Source organism: Arachis ipaensis, chromosome B08, assembly GCF_000816755.2.
Source record: "Arachis ipaensis cultivar K30076 chromosome B08, Araip1.1, whole genome shotgun sequence".
Lineage (NCBI taxonomy): Eukaryota > Viridiplantae > Streptophyta > Magnoliopsida > Fabales > Fabaceae > Arachis > Arachis ipaensis.
The window spans coordinates 13,271,407-13,295,357 of record NC_029792.2 but is presented as its reverse complement, the minus strand read 5'-3'; the positions used below and the strand labels follow the sequence as shown (position 1 = coordinate 13,295,357).

At 35.4% G+C, this 23,951-nt stretch overlaps 2 protein-coding genes across 2 annotated transcripts; one reads left to right on the top strand and one right to left on the bottom strand.

Annotated features, from left to right (window-relative positions):
* On the bottom strand, window positions 7,022–8,994 carry LOC107610547 (protein FAR1-RELATED SEQUENCE 5-like). Its single transcript, XM_021108122.1, has 4 exons — window positions 8,297–8,994; window positions 7,818–8,210; window positions 7,249–7,441; window positions 7,022–7,153 (listed from the first exon to the last, which is right to left on the bottom strand). Exons 1-4 carry the CDS (start codon window positions 8,992–8,994, stop codon window positions 7,022–7,024), a joined length of 1,416 nt encoding a protein of 471 aa, XP_020963781.1.
* Window positions 20,161–20,709, top strand: LOC107610546. Its single transcript, XM_016312590.1, has 2 exons — window positions 20,161–20,552; window positions 20,703–20,709. Exons 1-2 carry the CDS (start codon window positions 20,161–20,163, stop codon window positions 20,707–20,709), a joined length of 399 nt encoding a protein of 132 aa, XP_016168076.1.

Here is a 23,951-nt window from a genome sequence, read left to right as displayed (position 1 = left end):
GTAATCGTGGTTATTAGAGGCTAGATGTTTCTGTTCTGTTATATGGTTTAGAAATTAGATATGTGATGTTGTTGATGTTTTGCTTGGATGTTGCTTATTGCTAGAGTTTATATGATGATTTTAGCTCGGATGGATGTTGTAATCGTGGTTATTAGAGGCTAGATGTTTCTGTTCTGTTATATGGTTTAGAAACTAATAATGGTGTTCATATGAGATGATATTTGAAATTGCATAAATTATGGGACGTTTCTGTAAGAAAATTGAAAATTGAAGGTACTAACAAGTGCAAAGGCTCTAAGGTGCTGTTGTTGTTCAATCAGAACAAGAACTTCCCTTTATTTTTTTTTGAAAAGAATAGTTTGCTTCCCAGAGGCTGAAGGAACTTAATTGGTGGGGGTTGAGCTATCTATTGTGATAAGCAGATTACTAAAAGAACAGACAGGATATCATTTTGATTTTGGTCTGGGGAGTGTGAGGGGTGGCAATGTTGGTCTCTAACTTGAATGTTGTGGTTTACTCCTATTTTTTTTTCTTTTTTAAATGTAGTATGTTTTACATTTGGGGCAGATGTGAGGAAATAGGGTTGGACTTTGTCAGGTATTTCAAAGCATTTAGTTGTGGTGCATTTTTTGGTTAGTGGTTACCTCAAATCGAATATAATGAAAAAAAAAAAGCAATCCTTTTTGTTCTTTATTTCTGGGTTATAATAGTTTTAGGAGTTTTATATTATCAACTTGTGAGATTATTATGTACCCCAGGTTTTTTTTATTAATAAGTGGTTTTAATTTTATCAAATACTTTATTTGATGTCTTACGTGTCCAGAAAGTACACAATAGGGAACGTGTCCTATAGGAGATCCATGACTGCTCAAGCTTATAAGTGATGTTTGCATTTGTAGTTCCTATTAACACATGCCTTCATAATGACACTCGTCCAGATTAATTAAAGTCAATGTAAATAATTTATGGGGATAAATTTACTTATAAATTAAATCTGGGGTTGGCTGTTGACACATAAAAAAAATGAACTTAATTATGATTTTACATTAGAGATATTTATTAAATTAAAATATATTTATATTATGAATAGGGTGTTTTTTCTATGTTTTAAATTTTTCACAATTGCTTGAAAGTATGGTTTTTTTTATGATGTTTTCTTCTTATTTGTCATAAGATGGCGATGTTATGTTACATCATGTTTTCAATTGTGAATGAGATAGAAGATGAATTCCTTTATCTCCATCTCTGTTTGTTTATGAAAAGGAAAATCATTTATTATATGAAATGAATGTAAATTGGCTGCTGAAATTTTTGCTGTATTCATATATGCAGTTTTGAGGAGCTATTTCTTGTGTACCTCAACAGGGTTAATTTGAAGTAAAAATCCAAGAGAGATGGGAAAAAAGGTAAAATGATTTTTATCCTTCACTTTTTACCAATTGGGCATTATCTTATCTTTGACTAAAATCTATTGTAACAATTAGCAGAAATTGTTAGAGTCCCGTTGCTCGCCTAGCTACATATATGACATGATGAGCACGCTCTCAAAAAACAATTCCGTTGAGAAGCTAGCTGAGATTGATCTTATTGGTTTCGGATTCCTGAGGCTTGTACCAAATTGGTCGGTAAAGCAAGCAATCATGGTTCACCTAGCTGAGTCTTACCAAGTTAAGCCGAGAACTTTCATACTCGACATTGGCAACATCCGCCTGAATGCTGAGTTAATCGGGAAGGTTTTCGGCATTCTGTCCCGAGGTAGTTTCTGCTATCTTGTTTACCTAGTCTTGCATAGGTGTGCTGGTGTAAATATCTCTGCTTATGCATACATATTAACATGGAATAACACATGAACATGTTGTAGGGGATCCATTTCCAGCACTGGATGAGAGTAATTCGTCCCACGTCGCCATCAAAAATAGGTTCCATAGACGCAGCACAACCGAGCTCCGAGATTTAGTCTACAGTTGTCCAATGACGACTGAGTCAGAGAGGATGGAGTTCAGGAGATATTTCATACTGGTGGTGATGAAGATGTTCCTGTGCCCCACCACCCAACAAGTACTTTCTCCGTGGCACATCTACCCCGTGTTAGATGTTTCTGATCCACGGAGATTCAATTGGCCGCTGGAGATTCTGAAGTGGTTCGACACGGCAGTCGAGAAGTATAAGCTGAAAGGGAACAAAACGTGTGAAGGCTGCATGTTCGTCGTGCTGGTAGGGCACAGTGACCAATAATAAATTCTGTTTGCCTTTCTTTTTTATGAGTATCAGAAATTGTATGAAATAAATTTCCTATAGATTAGCTTAGAAAATTCAGGCTCTGGTACTGTTATTTCTATGTGATATATTGATATGTTGCTGAATTACTTGAATCTTTGTTCACTGATTTTAGATGGTTCCGTGTATGATTTCATTTGAGTGTTTCTTGCATAACTTAAATTTGGCCCATCCTCTGTGTAGATACTCTATTTTCAGCGTATGCAATACGGTGTGCTTGACAATTGTCTTGAGCATGAGCCATGGCTCGAAGCGTGGACCTCGGAGAGACTTGAAAAGAAGGCACAGTATATTATATCCGAGGTACTCGTTTCTATCTCATAATCGGTTAATTTATGAAAAGAATGCGCCGTTAATTTATATCGGAGAGTCTTGAAAAGAAGTCTTGGGGTTTCTCAAAAATCATTGATTTTCTTCGTTGCTTAATTCAGGGCCGCCTTTTGACTAGACATGGGGTAGGTGACGACATAAAGGGCCGGTCACCACAAGCTGCCAGGAGGAGACCTGGGAAAAAGGAACCACAGAAGCGTCAGCAAAAGCAATCGGTGCTGCCAAGGGTAAGCACGTTTTACTGCTTGAGCATGTTAACTAACTTAGTTTGTCGTTGTTAATTTGGTTCATTATCTTGCCTAAAACAGCAGAGGTCAGTCGGTGGAGAGAGTAAGCAGGTTTCAAATGAAAGACCACCAAGGGGAAGTGCATCATCGCCACCTCCAACAGCGAGAAGTTCAAGGCGCGCCAAACTATCAGAAACTAGCACGAGGGTGAGTATACGATTACTGTTATCTACTGCTTAATTCATTGACTAGCTTTGATTACGTGTACTAGTGTCAATTAAATGTACTTGGATGTTTCTTTACACAACTTATTTGTTGTAAATAAAACAGCCTAACAGGGGAGATGCGCCAAAAATGGGGGAGGCTAAAAAGGACCGACCACGGAGGTGCCCCCCAAAAAAATCTGAGGAAAAGGATCTCCCAAGTGGCACTGATGATGATGAGGAGAATGAGCCTCTTGCCAAGCGGATGTGCCGACTCTATAAACAGGGAGTTGACAAAAAAAAAACAAGTGACGAACCAACAGAAGGCAACCTCAATCAGGACAAGGGAACCCATGAAACACCAGTCTCTGTCCTTCCCGATGCAGGAACACTCTCCGTTGCGCTAGTGAAGCATGAAGAATGGGAGTTTGACGGGCAAGTCTCCTAACTAAAACTAACTCATTTTCTCGTCTATTTTGCTTGTTAGTGAGTTAAGGAATCTATCTGTATACAGCTGCCATTTCTCTAACATCAATTGAGTTGTTTGCAGTAATCCCAATTTCCTGTCGAACCGAGACCCCGAGAGTGAACGAATATGGCAATACTTTGAGCAACTGCAGAATACGAGTCCACTACAGGCCGTGATGCCAGCCAATCCATCTTGCATGACTCCTAGCCCACCAGGAAAGCAAATCTCACTGGGCAATGCTGGGACGGAACAACAGTATACCCAATGTACTCCTATAAAGGTGCATCCACTTCTAAAAGGGCGAAAGATTGACGAGGATGATGAGGAGCAAGTCCGACGATGGGCGGCCAATGGATCCTTGGAGCAAAGCGAGGTGTTGGCATCCTATGAAGGAAGGCAGCATCTATCTTTGCTCCGAGAGGACCTATGCTCACTGCTGCCCCGGCACTGGGTCACCAGCAACGTAAGTATAATATACTAACTCATTGACATAACGAATATGTTTCTTAATATAGAAAGTGGATAAAACATATGACGCTAACGCAATTTAAACTTTTTTTTATGCAGATCGTCCAGTGGATGTGTTCAACATTTAATGATTCCGAATCACTGCGGTATAAGGAAGACTTTTACTGTATACCTCCCGGAATTTTGGTATGAACAAATTTGTGAATTCTAATCAGCAATGATTTGAGATATGGACCTAAATAGTGCTTTTTTAACAGGAAACCGTGTTGCAGAAGAGGAACTTGGCTTCCTTCAGGGAGGATCCCACCGTTAGTTATGTGGGGCTGGGTCCTCACTTTGGTGATGATTCGATGTTTTTTGACAAGATAGCAGCTTCCATGCGAAAATGGGTAAGTTACTTCGCTACATGAAAAAAACTGTATACTTCTTGTATTATTTAACGCTTGAAGGTTGATGCTTTTGTTTAATTACTTACAATCTGGTGTTTACTACTTGGATGTTCCTTGTGATAGGTAATAGTGTGTTCCCCTTAATTGTCAAATAGATGGTTATGAATACAGTTTTTGGTTTTCGTGTCTCAGTCACTTGAATTTGCATGTGCTTAATTGATGTGTCATTGGATTTCTTTACAATAGATGTATTGCAACACGTTAAATGTTTTAGAAATTTCGCATCTATATCTATTTGGTAACTAACTTGATCATGAAAATATATATTTCTGTTTCCATCGTAGTGGTTTGCACCAGTCTGTATCGATCGTCATTGGTGGCTGTATGCCTTTGAGATTGCTCATAAACGGCTGTGGGTGCTGGATAGTATGAATACAGGAGTGCCTAACAATGAAAGAGTAAAATTACATGCTTATGCGGTATGTATACATCAACAAATTAGTTTGGCGTTAGACTTGGTAATTGAAACTGTATGATTTTTAACGTGTGGCTGATCTCCAGGGGAGACTCATTGAAGACATGGCAAAAGTTTCTATGCCCGCATATGAGCACACGGAGAACGGCCTACCGCGTTTCTATGCTAGCGTCCCACAACAAGATAACGGGTCAGTTAAATATTCTCTAATAACAATATTCTTAATAGCACTTCACTTGATAATGATGTCATGGTTGGAAATAATATTCTGTGTTTGTGCATGTAGCTGTGATTGTGGTGTATTCGTCATCAAATTCATGCAGTTTTGGTGTTTGGATAAGCCATTGCAGCATTGGGACCAGGTGAATTTAAATATGTCATAATAATTAGGTTGAAACCATTTGTAGTCAATTACTTTCTCGTGTTTGAAATTACCCTCCAACACGAAAATGCCATGCAGGACATTGTACATGAGTTTAGGAAGGAGATCATTCTGGACATAGTGCTGGGTCCTCATAATTCAGAAATTGGCAAGGCGCTGCAGGCATTGGAAAGCAATCATGTGCGCCGAAACCAGCCTAGGAAAAAGTCTAAGGCTGTGAGATCACCTTTCACAGCACCGAGCACGAAGAGCATGCTGAAGCGTGCGGGGTTACCCACAAGAAAGCCGAGAAAGGGGGGAAGACAACGGAAGTAGAATTTTTTACTAGGTAGGAAAACTTCAATATAGGCACCTGCGGTATTACATCTATGCTTTGCTTGTGGTAGAGTTATGCTTCTTAATATGGCATTTTCCGTCTGAATCTAGTTTATTGTGAGCCTGATAATTACTGTTTCGCTGCAGGTTTATCATTTCATATTGGTGATTTTCTCAAGTTGAGGGTGACAATGAATCGTAAACCTCTGAGTGGATGGTGTCTATAGTAGGGACTCGGATGTTTCTTCTCATTGTAAATTGGATGGTTCTGGATTTGTTTTCTGTTTTGTCATGTTTAAGGCTTTTGAACTTGTTAGTATTTCGTTGATGAGTGAGTGGCTCATATTTTGTTAGATACTCGTTTGCAGGTTTCATATATCAGTTATTTTAGGGCTCACAATATTTGTTTTTTCCAAGTTAGTCATGTCACTATTTCATTAAGCAAGTCATTGCACATTGATAATATTGAGTGAACTCTGATCAGTGTATATAACCCTTTTGGTCATGTCTATGCTTAAGTGGCAATGCTGTCCATTTACTCTCGTGGTGTTAACTAAATGGAGGTGTTCTTTATTTTTTTAATTATTTTTTATTTAATGCTAGAATTCTGAAGTTGCTGGAAATTAACGCATTGCACGGACTTCAGTCGTGACCAGGCCACAGTAGGTGTGATATTAAGTGGATGGTGTCTTTGGTAGGGATTCAGATGTTTCTTCTCATTGTAAATTGGATGGTTCTAGATTTGTTTTATATTTTGTCATGTTTGAGGCATTTGAAGTTGTAAGTATTTCGTTGATGAGTGAGTAGCTCATGTTTTGTTAGATAATCGTCAGCAGGTTTCGTATATCAGTTATTTCAGGATTCTCAAGCAATGTTTTTACAAGTTAGTGATTTCACTAGTTTATTAAACAAGTCATTGCACATTGATAATATTGAGTGAACTCTGATCAGTGTTTATAACCATTTTGGTCATATCTATGCTTAAGTGACTCTTCTGTTCATTAACTCGAGTGGTGTTAACTAATTGGAGGTGTTCTTTATTTTTTTTGTCATTGTTTTCTATTGGTGGAATTGCGAAGTTGCTGGTAATTAGCGCATTGCACGGACTTTGGTCGTGATCAAGCTACAGTAGGTAGGATTTTAAGTGGATGTTGTCTTTGGTAGGGATTCGGATGTTTCTTCTCATTGTAAATTGGATGGTTTTGTACATGATTTCTTTGTTTCGTGCGTTACACATTAGCGACTGCGTGCACCGCACTGCGATATCAATGCGTTTTGTTAATTTTTTTTTGGATTTAAATTCTCTTGGTCCGTTTTCATGGTAGATTTAAACCATTTATCAATCGTGATTTTTACTGTCTTCTCTTTTGTTTCATTGAAAAGATTACAATAAAACATGATAACCATTGGTGACAAAACAGAAAAGGGAATAGTTTATTAGAGTTGTATGTAAAGAATGACACCTAACTCAAACCAAGAAACCTATCTATATATGCCTAAAGGAATTCAACAGGTGCATGAATCCGCCACCTTCCGATGAGTTCCACATAGTAGAATCCTTACATCTTTTATTAAGGGATCCATGATGATCATTATCTGACGGAAGGTGAACCTCATCCTACAAGATGCACAACGCAAACAGAACAACATACATTAATCAAGAACACCGTTGATATATAAAAATTTAAAATATAAGCCGCAGATAACACATACCGGGTGTGATTTCCTATTCCTTTTTTGCATTGATTTCTTAATTGACTTGTCCAACTCTGCTCCAAGTCTCTTACCCTTAGGTCGTCCTTTGGTCTTGACTCTTGAGGGTCCCTGAATGTCATGTACAACCGCACCGCCCGTGCTCTGTGTGGGCACGGTATTCTGAGATGCAGCAGCAGTATTGGAACGCATGCTGGCACGATAATCAATAAAATGCGTGCATACTTTCACTACGCTGTGTACTCCTCATGCCTGCCCAAAATTCACTCTTGAAAAATATTGGAACCCACTTCCGTCGATTCGCGTAAAGGTCTGCCCAAACGAAACAAATGGTTAGGAACATCCAGACACACTGATAGAAAAAACATCTCTTTATATACTGAAAGGAACATCCACTGTCGCCAGAGATGGAAAAATCAGCTACATTTATTATAAGAACAATATGAACGGAAAAAAGATGGCACAAATCACATGATGTGAATAAATAGACAACTAGAAACCAACAGAAGGGATTTATTTTAACAATCTATTTCAAGCAACTAGAAACCACAAATCACCTACCTGCTAACCATCTGTTTTGGCCTAACTTGAATTGTTTGATGAAACCAGCCCAATCAGACTCGAATGATTCAGTCGAAGGAGAATTCCACACAATGTGATTCATCACTGCATGCAGTTCTCCGTACCTAGCATATCCACCAAGCTTGAATTGTGATTTTTTCATTATGTGCCAGATGCACCATCGGTGGACAGTGTCAGGTAGGACATTCCTAATAGCTCCAGTCATCGCCTTGCACTGGTCAGTGATAATCCCCCTTGGTGCAGATCCGACGCATCTCACCCAATGCGTGAACACCCACTCAAAACTAGGGATCTCCTCGCTCCCAAGTAAAGCACAGCCAAGAAAAGTAGACTTCCCATGGTGGTTTACACCTACAAAGGATGCAAACGGCAAACCATGCCTGTGAAAAGAGCAACGACAACTGTGAGGCAACACTAGAAAATCCAGAAATAACTGCTCTTGATATTTACAAATACATATACAGACCTGTTTCTTCTGTATGTGGTGTCAAACGACACCACATCTCCGTAATATTCATACGAAGCCCTGCACCTTGCATCTACCCAAAGTGCGCTCCTAAACTTATTAGCATCGTCAACATCTATTGCATAGAAGAAGTTGGGATTGATCTCCTTCATTCGAACAAAATAATTCATCATCCCCTGGAAGTCCTCGTTGTCATCGGAGCATCGAAGATTGCGTGTGATGTAATTTCTGACATCCTTTTCTGAAAAACCCAGGTTTGCGGACCCACCAACCTCGTTTGCCAGTGCTAGATACGTCTTGTTGGGTCTTATTCCAGCCTCGTCGTTATCCGTAATGACGCACTTAGCATGCATGGTAAGCTCCCGATACTCATGATAGTGGACAGATTTCTCAGTCGAACAAGGGTGAGAATGCCTCAGTTCTAATCTAGACACAACCCAACATTCATTCTCATTGTCCAGCACGACATACATCCTTGCTTTGCATCTCGTGGCTGTAATTCTATTTGCTCGAGTTGCTGCGTTCACCCTAGACTCTCGATAGCCTTCACGCGTGCAGTAAATAGATTGATTAACCGGTATCTTTGATTCCTTCCGCGTCTTGTCAAAATTCGTGTTCCTGATTTTAGTAACAAACCCAACTTTCTTTGCATAGTTTGCATAAAATTTCTGTGCGAGAGGCAATGAACCAAAACTCATTCCCACGACTGGAATTTCCTCTTCACCTACGCCACTATGATCCGGCAACTGTAACGTCAATACAGACAATTATATACGAATTAAACTAACTCTAACACAGTAAGTGTTTAATAGAAAATCTTAGGATACTATAATAATATAGCAAATAAATGAGCTTTTTGAATTAAAAAAAAAAAACCAAAATGAGTTGATAGGTTTAGAAATCACAAAACACCTTTATATAATAACATGGGAATAATTTCAGTAAAATACTATCATAATAAATCTATAAGTCATATCTTATACATTATGGAAGTGTACAATCATCAATCTACTTTTTTCATCCTCTATCATTATATGGTCTAATAATATTTGAGGAATCATAAAGCACTAATAGAGTTATACTAGAATTGAAGGCATGTGCCGAGTTGGAATATCCTACCCTTACGAAGTAAGTGAAGTGTGAAATCAAAGCATATTCTCATCTCATAAAAACCTTGCCAAGGCATACATACCATTAAGAAACTGGACATGATCTTTCTTAATCAATAATACAAAATTAACATAGTGAAAAGTCCAATGTCGCTTAAGAAACATCTTATTAGCATGAACTAGAAACATCTAGGTAGCACATTCAAACCTGGCCTCCATCGTCCAGCTCATCCTTTCTAGTCACAACGACATCGGTAATTTCGTCGAACTACAATTAAAGAAACCAGAAAAAGGCATTTGTCATGTTATGAACATTCCTTACTATATATTTACTGAGTCATATAAAAACCATCAAAGAAAATTGCATCACAACATATGGGAGTCAAGCATACTTTAATGATGGTAATTCTAATGATTCACACATGATGGGTAAGTGTTTAGCAGTTATTTTTTGCTCAGCTCAATATATAAATGTGCCAGAATTCTCCAAACCGATTTAGTTTTTGAAGTAAAAAAAAATTCAAAAACGCATGAATAAGGGTGCTTCAAATACCACGTTGTTACAAAATTTAAAACAAACAATGAGAAGCTTATGAAACATACCTTGCACCCTACTTGTTCTTGAATGTCTAATTCATCCACATTAAATTGTTTATCGCCTAGTGTTGGATTGGTGAATGTATTAATTGATCCTTCTTCAGTGGGTGAAAAGGCCATGGAAGTTTGACTTGATGAGGTTGGCACCGTAGCCGCCGCGATGGGAAGTTCTATTCGGCGCCGTCAGTGAGAAACGATGAATTGCACCACCAAATGGAAAAGAAAGATGATTGGGGTTTGACCAAAGGAAGCTGAATTTTGAAACCGCTTTGATGAGGTGTTCCGTGATCCTAGGATAGGTTTATGGTTTTTTGAAAGTCAAGGAGTGATTTGGTTGAATACGGCAATTAATAACAAAAATTGAAAATTAAATAAAATTAAATTAATTAAGCAAAATATGGTTTTGTTTATTTTTTGGCTGATCCCCTTTTGGTTCCACATACTTTTCCTTATCTAAAAGATTTGGATGCGTAACATAACTGAATTTAATAATTAACGATATTCAAAAATAATCAATACACTCAGCAACAACAAAGGTTAATGTTTTGCTACAATGATTCACCGAATATTGAAAAGATATACATAATTAGTTAAGTTCAATTATTTATATGTTGTTGTTGTTCATTTAATGATTAATAAGAAAATAAAAAAAAAGTTAAAACTCTTATATTACTCATAAAAACATGATAAAAATTTTGGAAAAGAAATAGAGAAAGAAATCGTTACGGAAACTCCGAAAGAGACATGAGAGAGAGAGAGAGGAAAGATATGGCAGTTGACCATTTTGGCGCGTTTCACGTCCTCGTAGTGGAATCTTTTGTGGTCCAATACATCGAAAACCTTAGCATCCTAAATTGAGATTTTGTTAGCAATTTATTTTTACTTATATATTAAAAGTAATTATATTATTGTGCATCATTACTTATTAATTTTAAAAAATCCCTGAAAAAAGTCACCAAAAATTACGTTATATTAGGTGTACCTTATGGAAACATGTGATTGAACGAATGTTCTTACGTTCTTAACTATTTAATACCAAAAATTTTATATCGAATACATTTTATCAAGATAAAATTGTCAAAAAATTGACTATGTTTTTTTCGAACCACATGTCACATTAATCATACTTCTTTGTGTCGGATGTTGCTTTATATTCAAGTCCTTCAAGTTCTTCAGGTCAATAGTAAAATTACTCACTGCACTAAATCCAAATAACCCTATTCAAAGAAGCTGCTAGGTAGATAACGAGATTATGAATAAGGTAAACAATGGACTACATCTCACATCTATTAAATATAAATAAATTTATTAAATTTAAATTTAAATTTTAAAATAAAAAATTAACTTTTTTTTAATTTATTATTTACTTTGTTAAAAAATATTATTTTCTTATACTTTCTCTAAATTCTATTTGTCTATTTCTATTTTTGTTTATTCTCTTAGCAGGATGATACGGATTCGTATGTACGTGTTTTTTGAAGTGACAACATGCAAATATTGACAACATACAAGCTTAGTTCAAAATAAACGTACAAATAAAATTTAATCATCTACAAAAATATATGTATGTAAATTTTAAATCTAAAAAAGTCATTAATATGGCTTACATGACACCAAAAGCATTATAACTATCTTGCATAAACAATTACACCAAATCCAAGTCAATGAAACAAATGGCATCTCACTTAACTTAGAATTGAACCGAAATTACTTAATAATGACGACACGCAAACTCAACCCAAAACAAGCACACAAACAAGATTTAATCATCTACAAAAATATATACATATAAATTTTAAATCTAAAAAATTCATCAATATGGGTTACATGACACCAGAAGCATTACATCTATCTTGCATGAAGTAGTTATACTAAATCCAAGTCAATAAGAATAAGTGCAAACTAAGAATCGCACCAAAATTACTTAATAATGACAAGACACAAACTCGATTCAAAACAAGCACACAAACAAAATTCAATCATCGACAAAAATACATGCATGTAAATTTTAAATCCAAAAGAGTCATCAGGTGATTTAAATGACACCAAAAGCACTACAACTATCTTGCATGAGTTACACTAAATTCAAGTCAATGAGACCAAGTGCACCTCACTTAACTCAGAATTGGGCTCTTTTTTTTTTGGGTATGGAGATAAAAGTAGTGATATACTCTAACATTGTAATTTTTGGTGTTTTTAAAAATTGTGGAAGGTACACAAATCGGAGGGTCATATTTCTGTACCTCAAATTTTTAAAATTTTAAACACAAATCGGACAGTCTGATTTTTTTATCTCTCACAAATCGGACGGTTCGATTTTTGTACCTCAATAAATCGGACGGTCCGATTTCTATACCTCTAACAAATCGGACGGTCCGATTTATATTTCTCACCTTAAACGGTTCCACGTTTGAGAATAATACTCCAATAATCCACATTTCAAAAAAACACCATTGTTACTCCAATATCAAAAACAAAAAGTTCCTCAGAATTGCACCAAAATTACTTAATAATGATGACACACAAATTCATTTCAAAATAAGCACACAAAGAAGATTCAACCATTCACAAAAAATAAATGCATGTAAATTTTAAATCCAAAAAAGTCATCAATATGGCTTAAATAACACTAGAAGTACTACAATTGTCTTGCATGAACTAGTTATACCAAATCCAAGTCAATGAAACCAAGTGCACCTCACTTCACTCAGAATTGCACCAAAATTACTTAATAATGACAACACACAAACTCAGGTCAAAACAAGCACACAAACAAGATTCAATCATTGACAAAAATACATGCATGTAAATTTTAAATCCAAAAAAGTCATGAGTTGATTTAAATGACACCAAAAGCATTACAACTATCTTGCATGCACTAGTTACATCAAATTCAAGTCAATGAGACCAAGTGCACCTCACTTAACTCAGAATTGCACCAAAATTACTTAATAATGATGACACACAAATTCAGTTCAAAATAAGCACACAAACAAAATTCAATCATTCACAAAAAATAAATGCATGTAAATTTTAAATCCAGAAAAGTCATCAATATGGCTTAAATGACACTAGAAGTACTACAACTGTCTTGCATGAACTAGTTATACCAAATCTAAGTCAATGAAATCAAGTGCACCCCACTTCACTCAAAATTGCACAAAAATTACTTAATAATGACAATACACAAACTCAGGTCAAAACAAGCACACAAATAAGATTCAATCATTGACAAAAATACATGCATGTAAATTTTAAATCCAAAAAAGTCATCAGTTGATTTAAATGATACCAAAAGCACTACAACTATCTTGCATGCACTAGTTACATCAAATTCAAGTCAATGAGACCAAGTGCACCTCACTTAATTTAGAATTGCACCAAAATTACTTAATAATGATGACACAAATTCAGTTCAAAATAAGCACACAAACAAGATTCAATCATTCACAAAAAATAAATGCATGTACATTTTAAATCTAGAAAAGTCATCAATATATATGGCTTAAATGGCACGAGAAGCACTACAACTATCTTGCATGAACTAGTTATATATACCAAATCCAAGTCAATGAAACTAAGTGCACCTCACTTCATTCAGAATTACACCAAAATTACTTAATAATAACGACACACAAACTCAATTCAAAACAAGCACACAAACAAGATTCAATCATCAACAAAATTACATGTATATAAATTTTAAATCAAAAAAAGTCATCAATATGAGTTGTATAACACTAACTTAACACAATTATCACAAAATCAATACTATAAAGAGAACCATTGTTCGTATAATTTTTACTTTATCGTGAAAACATAAATTGAATCTACTAAATGAACAAAAATATGAGTATTTAGTATTTCAAGAGAGAGAGAAAATAGAACAAAAATGAGCCACTTAGGTTTTGATTACCTTCAATAATGCTTCAATAGTGTTACGGTGTTTTTTATTTGAACCTAGCGTCAAGAGTTTTTCTGAGTTTTCGCAGAGGTTTTGAGAGATTTGATAGAGGAGTGGTTTAAAGTTTCCATCTTGAAGTCATGATGAGTTTAAAAACCGTTTTCATATAAAAGAGTGCGGCATGCGAAACATTTGATCTTTGAGTTACTTAAGAGCTGGCGCGTGTTACACACACTTTCATTAATAAAATTAGTTTTTGTTCAGATTAAACCAATTTAATTGAATTTTGTTGTCTAAAAAATTTAGATATGTAGCATAACTGGATTTGATAATTAAGGATATCCAAAAATAATCAATACACTCAGCAACAACAAAGGTTAATGTTTTGCTACAATGATTCACCGAATATTGAAAAGATATACATAATTAGTTAAGTTCAATTATTTATATGTTGTTGTTGTTGTTCATTTAATGATTAATAAGAAAATAAAAAAGTTAAAACTTATATTACTCATAAAAACATGAAGAAAATTTTGGAAAAGAAATAGAGAAAGAAATTGTTACGGGAACTCCGAATGAGACATGAGAGAGATAGGGAAGATATGGAGTTGGCCATTTTGGCGGGTTTCACGTCCTCGTAGTAGAATCTTTTGTGGTCCAATACATTGAAAACCTTAGCATCCTAAATTGAGATTTTGTTAGCAATTTATTTTTAGTTATATATTAAAAGTAATTATATTATTGTGCATCATTGCTTATTAATTTTAAAATATCCCTGAAAAAAGTTACCAAAAATTACGTTATATTAGGTGTACCTTATGGAAACATGTCATTGAAAGAATGTTTTTACATTCTTAACTATTTAATACCAGAAATTTTATATCGAATACATTTTATTAAGATAAAATTGTCAAAAAATTGAATATGTTTTTTTCGAACCACATGTCACATTAATCATATACTTCTTTGTGTCGGATATTGCTTTGAATTCAAGTCCTTCAAGTTCTTCAGGTCAATAGTAAAATTACTCACTGCACTCCAAATAACCCTATTCAAAGAAGCAAGATAGAATGGCTTCCCAAACACCTCACGTTTATGTTCCCATTAGGCTTGATCTCTTAAAGAATTTATTATTAAAACTCAATTCAAGGAATGATGGACTTGGACAAAGTGTGAGAGGAGGTTTTGATTTCGATGGCAGCAAATATTATTTGGAGTTGTTTATACAAGCGCACAATTTTTTATCCACAAAACAAAATCATCAAATCAAACATACTTTAAAAAGGTAGCTGGGGTTTCCTTTAGTGCTCTCTTCATATCTCTCTCCTTTTTAAAAAAGAACTGGTACAGTTTACTCTGGATCTCTTTCATCTGGAAGCCTTCTGGTTTTCTCCATATATTATACATGGCATTTTGTACCCAGCTTAGGTTGATAGATTTTTCAGTGATTAATTTTCCCACAATGCTATATTTGCATTTTTGGACTCCCTCTTCAATGTCTCCCTCAACATAGACAACTAGTGCTTCCTCTTCTTCTTCATTGGTCTCTTGCTGAGTTTGATCTTTTTCATTGATTGTTGATGTTGATGCTTCCATTTCAGATTTACCCAAATGCTGAAGATCTTGGGTTTCCTGCACTTGGCGATTGGCCTCGATTTGTTTACAAACGGAGCTTTTGCTGGAGAAATGGGAAAGGAACATCATTCCAAAAGAAATGGACTTCTCAGAGACAGAGGTAAATGTGCAGATTTGAAAATTGCCAAAACACTGCAAAACAGTAAAGCTGGAAAAGAAACTCACAGCAACTATAGGGGAAGTAGTAGAATGTAGCGTTTTTGAAAGTGGAAATGGGCAGGGACAGTTCATCAAAGCAAAAGTGCAAATGAAAATAAATAAACCAATCAAAAAGGGAGTCAATATTGGAAGCATAAAAGATGGCATAACTTAGGTGGATTTCAAGTATGAGAAGCTCCCAACTTTCTGCTATTTCTGTGGGATGCTAGGACATTATGAAAGAAACTGTGAGAAGAAAGAGGTGTCAGAAGAAGGTATAAAATGGCAGTCGAAAGAGTTGGGTGACTGGATAAGAGCTGATACGTTTGGAATGAAGGTGGAAAAAAAAAGAAGAAACAGGTAAGGAGAAAGAGAGGGAAAAGGACAATCCATAGAATGAAGGAAAACTCAGAAGAAATCAAGAAAAATTATTAAGCAAGCTGGCAAATCTCACAATGTCAGATTCTAGAGGTGCAGAAAAGGTGAAAGGGAAAGATCTCGAATCCAGCAGAGAGGAAGCCCACAAAGAAATCAGGAAGAAAAAGCAGAAACAAATATAAGAGAAAGAATCATGGAAGACAAGAGAAACAGAAATAGAACTTGCAATCCAAAAGATACAAAACACAGAAGTGCAAAAGGAGGATACAAGGAAAGAAGTTCCAGAAGGAGACAACAGTAAAGATGTAAAAAAACCAGAAAAAAAGAGAAAGGAGAGCAGAAGAAGTGGAAAAGAATGGCTCAAGAGGTTGTGCAAGAACATAGCAGTAGGGAAGAGAAAATAAATCCAGAAGGGAAGAGGAAGCTTGGAGAAGGAGCACCGATGGAAATTATAGAAGAGGAGACTCAACTAAAAAAGCACCAACCTAGCACCCCACGGCAGAGGCTGCAAAACAGCCCTGCCGAGATCAATAAGGCTAATAAGCTGGAATTGCCGTGGGCTTGGGAACCCATGGGCAGTTAGAGCTTTGAATAAGCTCTTAAGCCAAAAAGATCCCAACCTTGTTTTTCTAATGGAAACAAGGAAGAAGGCAGATGAAGTAAGTAGATTAAGAAGAAAAGGGGGGCTTGATAATATTATAGGGGTAGACTGTGAAGGAGAAGGAAGAAATAGATCAGGAGGGTTGACAGTTATGTGGGAAAAAAATACAACAGTGGAGATAATCTCAATGTCCTCAAATCATATAGATATGGTAATTCAAACAGAAGGATACAGCAACCCTTGGAGAGCCACAGGCTTTTATGGATGTCCAGAATCAAACAACAAGCACAAATCTTGGGAATTGCTTAATTCTCTTGGCCAGTCCAACAACATGCCATGGATGGTCTTTGGAGACTTCAACCAAGTGCTGGAACAAAGAGAAAAACAAGGAGGACTACCGGTGACCTATACACAAACTAGAGGATTCAAAGAAGCCTTAGAGGTAAATGAACTTCTTGACTTGGGCTTTGTAGGACATAATTTTACTTGGTCCAATAACCAGACTGGAAATCAGAATGTGCAAGAGAGACTTGATAGAGCTATTGCCAACATAGATTGGAGGGAGGCTTTTCCAAGAGCGGTGGTCCAGCATCTTCAAAGATATAGATCGGACCACTGCCCGATACTTGTAGATATGCTGGGAGAATCAGAACGAAAGACAAAGAGAACACATATCTTTAGATTTGAGCAAGTATGGCTGGAAAATGAAGAGTGTGAAGAGGTAGTAAGGAGAACATGGATACCCGGAACACCTAATCTACAAGGAAAACTAGGAAACTGCAGCAAATCTTTAGAGGAGTGGGGCAAGAAGAACTTCGGTCAGATCCCAAAGGCTATTAAAGAGAAGCAGAAAAAGCTACAAAAAGTGCAAGCTGGAGATCAAACACATGCAACAATGATACAATCAAAGAAAATCCAAGAAGAATTGGATGAGCTCCTAAAGCAAGAAGAAATCTGGTGGTCACAAAGATCAAGGGCAAATTGGCTAAAGGCAGGAGATAGGAATACAAGGTTCTTCCATCAAAAAGCATCTCAAAGGAAGAGAAGAAATAGAGTACAGAAAATTTCAGATGATGTAGGAGTAATCTACGAAGAAGAAGAAAAAATTGAAGAGGTGATGACAACCTATTTTAAGAGGCTGCTTGCTGCTGAAAATACAGAGAGAATTGAAGAAGCATTTGAGGTTGTTAGGGGAAGGATAACACAAGAGAGACTAGATATAATTCAAAGCGAATTTACCAAAGAAGAAGTCAAGATAGCCTTGAGCCAAATGCACCCAACAAAGGCACCAGGGCCTGATGGATTACCAGCTCTTTTCTACCAAAAGATGTAGAATACAGTGGGAGAAGATGTGACAAAGTGGACACTCAACGTTCTTAATAATGGAGGAGATCCCTCAGAGGTGAACAAAACCTTTATCTGCCTCATCCCTAAGATTAAACACCCGAGCCACACAAAAAATTACAGGCCAATATCTCTTTGCAACGTTATTTTCAAGCTTGTAACAAAGACAATTACAAATAGGCTAAAACTGATCCTGCCAGACATTATAGGAGAATTTCAAAGTGCTTTTACACCAGGAAGACTTATAACAGATAATGGTCTAGCAGGTTTTGAGATATTTCATTTCATGAAGAAAAAAAAAGGAGGGCAACAAGGGCTACATGGGAGTGAAGTTAGATATGGAGAAGGCCTATGACCAGATTGAGTGGTCCTTTCTCATTGAAGTGTTCAGATCTATGGGCTTCCCACAAAGATGGATTGATCTAATTTGGGTATGCATAAGCACAGTGTCTTTCTCTATTTTGATAAATGGCTGTCCATTAAAAGAGTTTAATCCCGCAAGAGGAATCAGGCAAGGAGACCCGTTATCTCCTTATCTTTTTATCTTGTGCGCTGAAGTTTTCTCTGGTCTTCTAAGGAAAGCACAAGAAAGGAAAGCTATACAGGGGATCAAGATTGCAAGACAGGCACCAGAAATTACCCATCTCCTTTTTGCGGATGATAGTATCCTTTTTTGAGAACAACATATCAGAGCATTCAAGTACTGATAGAGATTCTTAAATACTACCAATTAGCTTCGGGACAGAGAATTAACTTGGACAAGTCAGAAATTTTCTTTAGCCGAAATGTACCTCCTACCAGACAGATGCTTATCAAAGATTGGCTGAATGTAAAGGCAGTGGAAAGTCACTCAAAATACTTGGGAATACCAACTATGGTCGGTAGATCCAAGAAGCAGATTTTTGAGTTTGTTCAAGAGAAAACCTGGAAGAAGCTAAAAGGTTGGAAAAAGAAAACTCTATCAAAAGTGGAAAAAGAAATTCTCATCAAGTCAGTTGTTCAATCTATCCCTTCTTATATCATGGGATACTTCCAATTACCTAAGAGTCTTTGCAACCATTTGGAGAGAATGATTAGCAATTTCTACTAGGGCAGGAAGGAAGGGGAAAGAAAAATACATTGGGTAAGTTGGAACAAGCTTAGCAATGCAAAAGAAGAAGGAGGATTGGGCTTTAGAAGTTTTGAAGCATTTAACCAAGCCATGCTAGCCAAGCAAGGGTGGAGATTAATGAAGAGACCTGATTCACTGACAGCAAAAATACTAAAAGCCAAATACTTTGCAAGAAGAAGTTTTCTTCATGCAAACAAAGGACACAATCTCAGTTATACTTGGAGGAGCATCTGGGGTACAAAATGGATGCTGGAATTAGGCGGACTTTGGAGGATAGGAACAGGGAGGAGCACCAGAATTTGGGGAGATCCATGGCTTCCTAATCAAAACGGGCACAAAATTTGGAGTCCCAGAGCAAGTTTTGATCAGGAAGCCACAGTGGACAACCTTATCAACCAGGAAAACAGAACTTGGAACCAAGAATTAATCACAAACAACTTTCTACCTTTTGAAGCAGATCAAATCCTAGCACTACCATTACATATCCAAGAACAAGAAGATAATTTTTACTGGAAATTTAACAAAACTGGGGAATATGAAGTGAAGAAAGCTTATCACCTGATAAGGAAGCACAGCTAGGAACAAGGGCACAGTAGAGTATCAACCCTCGAAGAGAAGCAGCGATGGAAGCACCTTTGGAAGATGAGAATACCACCCAGAACTTTGAACTTCATGTGGAGGCTCATGCATAGATCACTACCTACATAATCAAATTTGCAGAAAAGGGGAGTCAGATGCATTTCAATTTGTCCTAGATGTTTTGAAAAAGAAGAAACTGAATCTCACATTTTCAAGGATTGCAACTGGACAAGGAGGTTTTGGTTTATCTCTCCCTTCACTTTGAGAACAGAATCAGCGGAACAAACTCCTCTATTGGACTGGATTGACGTAACCTTGAAGGAAATTGGGGGAGAAGAAAAAGGGCTTTTCTTGTGCAGCCTCCATAGCCTCTGGCATGGGAGAAATAAATTGGTGTTCGAGAATGATCAATCCCCACCAGAAGTATTGTTGGAGAGAGCTCAAAAAAATTTCACCGAAGCAAATTTCATGGCAGAAAGATCTGTGTTGTCTCAGGAACCTCCACCGGGTAGCCAAAGTGATGACTTTTGGAGTGCTCCTCCACCAAACACCTTTAAATTAAATGTTGATGCAGCTACTAATAATGGAGGAAGAGGGGGAGTTGGTGTAGTTATTAGAGATAGTGAAGAGGTAGTTGCAGCAGCTGCCACGTTGGAAATTGCCTCATCTCTTTCAGTTAGAGAAGCTGAGGCTATGGCTTGTTATCTGGGTCTGGAATTTGCAATCCAATGCTGTTTTTTTGATATTGAGTTGGAAGGAGACAATATAAAAACAGTGAAGGCCCTTAAATCTGAATACCCATTTGGAGGTTCTTTTGGAGTGATAATTTTCAATTGCAAAACCTTTTTGAATAGGTTCAGGTATTATAAAATTTTACATGTAAGAAGACAGGGGAACTTAGCAGCCCATTACTTAGCAAGAGTAGCTCTTACCATGCCAAATGTAATGTGGCTGGAAGAGACACCCTTAGAAATATGTAATTGAATCTATCTTGATATTTTGAATTGTAGAGTTTAATATAAATAGAATTTCTTTCAAAAAAAAAAAAGTAGCTGAGGTTTTAGTTTAAAAAATAAATCATGTGTCTCTTAATATGCTTCAATTGGGTTTAAAACTTGACAAGACCAAGTAATAAATAAGAACCTGAAGTGTTGAGTGTGTGAATATATAGTATGAATGAGTTTGGAATAATGTCTAAAATTGGAGCTATTCAATCTATCTGACAAAAAATAAAAATAAAAAATAAAAATAAAAAACATACTTTAAAGAGAAGGAATAAACAATCCAAACAATTCAATATCAAGATCAAAATTAAATAAGAGAGGCATATACTGTTTGGAGGCCTCCAATGCAGAATATGCTGTGTACAAAATTTTCATTTAAAAAACCTAAATTACATGATTTTAAGATGATCTAACTTGGAGTCCTTAATTATTTAAATTTTTTCTTTATCAAAAGGCAACATTTGTACTATATAGTTATCTTCAGAAGGTGGAAATACAGGAAACTAAAATTTTTGATAATGGAGACTGAAATTTTAATAACATTTTATTTTTGAAATATCCTCGATCAAAATTTTATATTCCAAGTTTACCCTTCACCTCTAACCTCACTCAACCTCTCACCCCACCATCACACATCTGCCATCAATAAGAATAGTATCTCATATACAAGAATGACAACAACACCTGAACTCGCGGGTATCAAATATAATTTAAATGTGTAATATATATAAAATAATTAGTAAAATGATTAATAATATTGCATTATATTTAAATTTTTATTTTAATTTATGTTATGTATGTGATGATGGTTATATAAATTTTGAAGTTTAATTTTATTTATTGGATTTTAATAATTATAGGGGCGGGGTGGATACCCACAGGGACGGGTTAGGGTTTCAACTTTTTACTACCCGCGGGTAGGAAAGGAGCGGGTTCTATACAGTATAGGGCACAGGACGGGGTCGGGTAGAGCAAAAATCCGCCCCTACTCGCCCCGTTGCCACCCTTAATTTCATAAATCAGATTCAACAACAACAACAATCTCATAACATCATACCAAATTCCACCACCAACAACAACAATAATACCAAAAGCAACAATAATCAAAATTAGATTCAACCAGTGATGGATCTAAAAAATTTTATTAGTAGGGACAAAATATAATTTTATTTTTTTAAATTTGATATTTTAAAAATATTGAATAATTCTTTCATTGTTAATACGATTAAATGTTTTATTTTTTATATATATCACTAAATAATCATTTAAAATTTATCTCTTATAAGATTACGAAATTGACTCTTTGTAATATTCATAATTAAAATTTTTTTAATTGATGTCGTTATTACTAACAAAACTAGAGCTAACTTCAAAAGAAGAAACATCAATAGATATCCGTATATTTGAATCTTACTTTTCATTTTAACTGTTTTTTGTTATTAGTTAATATTACTATATTTTAAAATTTAAATTACTAATAGATCTTATTATTCAATAACTAAAAAATGAAAATTTAAAGAACAAGTAGTATTTTTCTATTATAAAATAGAAAAAATTTTTCTCTATACATTATGAAAACAAAAATAGATTAAAAAAAATTATAATGGAGTTAAATTTATTTATTGAGTGGGAACAAATAAATTTTTCTCCCATATACTATATGTAATTCTATCAAATTTTGATAGAGGCACTTGCCCCCACACTCTCCAACATAGATCCGTTTCTAGATTCAACAATCTCGTAACACGAGAATTTTAAAATGAATAAAAAAGAGAATAATAGAGGCGATGCGAAATTGGAACTGAGCTGGCACGACAGACTGAACAGGGTGGCACGATCTGAATAGAGGCGGCACAGTGCAAAACTGGCACGGCACGACTGTAACGATGGCAGAACACGACGCAATGAAGACAACAAACACGATGCAACAGAACATAATGCAACAAATTAAACATAATGAGATATACGACGGTCGTAGGTGTTGTCATCGTTGTTACTGTTGCCGTGGAGAAACAAAAATGTAGCTGCTGGTTTGCTAGAAAAAGAGGAAAAACAGAAAAGGAGGTGACGGGTAGAGAAAAAGAAAGGAAAAGGGATAGGGTTTTGATTTTATTAAGGATATTTTAATAATTTGTATTATTTAAGATATTAAGATATAACTCAATTTTATACTTTTTATAACAAATATAATACATAAACTTAATTTAATTTTTATCTTTTAATTTTTATCTCTCAATCTTTATTTTTCAATTTCAATCTCTATTTCAAATACTAACTAATAGTCCTTTGATCACGATAAAATCAGCACCCTCTCTAATATTCTTTCGCTCCAAGATTTGATATTTTCCCCTCGAACGGTCTGATACTTCTTTTGCTTTTGATCTAATGTGATAAAAACTCTTTCAAATGTGTGCTATATCCAAATGTAATGCTAGTCTGTGTATAGAAGCTGATTTGTTTTGTTTGTTCATAATAAAGTTGATCTGCAATGCTTGTTCACAATACAAAAATTGTTATACATATTTGTAGTTCTTATTGACTTGTTTTTAACCTGCAAATAAACTTAGCATACACATTAAATACAACATAGATTTTTAAACTCAACTAAATATTTATCATTATAATTAAAAATTAATTATTTTTTAAACTCAACAGTTTAATTGTTTGAATATAGTATCATATTTTTTCTTTTTTAAAAAAAATTTGAGATGTGAGTTTAATCTCCATGCGTGGCTAATATAATAGAGTTTTTACCTTTCATTTTAGTATGTTCAATTTTTTTTCTTTGTATGTATGGAATCCAAGACCCAAGAATTAACTTGTCTATCCATCTATTTTTATATTTACTTATAAAAGATAAAAATTTTAACAAACAACTTATATATGTGTGGCCGTATTTCACTAACTAGTTAAATTCAACAACGATAATGAATTTCTCAGGATAGGAATGATGGAATGGATATACATGGAGTCATGGACTGATGGAGACAGATTGAAACGTTCAAATAAGTAATTGGACAATCAAATTCAATGGGAATCTCTTACACTTTGTGCATTCAGATATACATACACACATAATTTCATCGGATCTAAAGACACTAATGTTAATTGTAAGGAGATTTCCGGAGACACAACATAAAAGCTTTCAAGTATATCAACAGTAGTTAAATAAATTTTAACAGTTAATCTTAACTATATATATTTTTTATAATTAAAATTAATAGTTAAAAATTATTAAAATATCAATATATATCG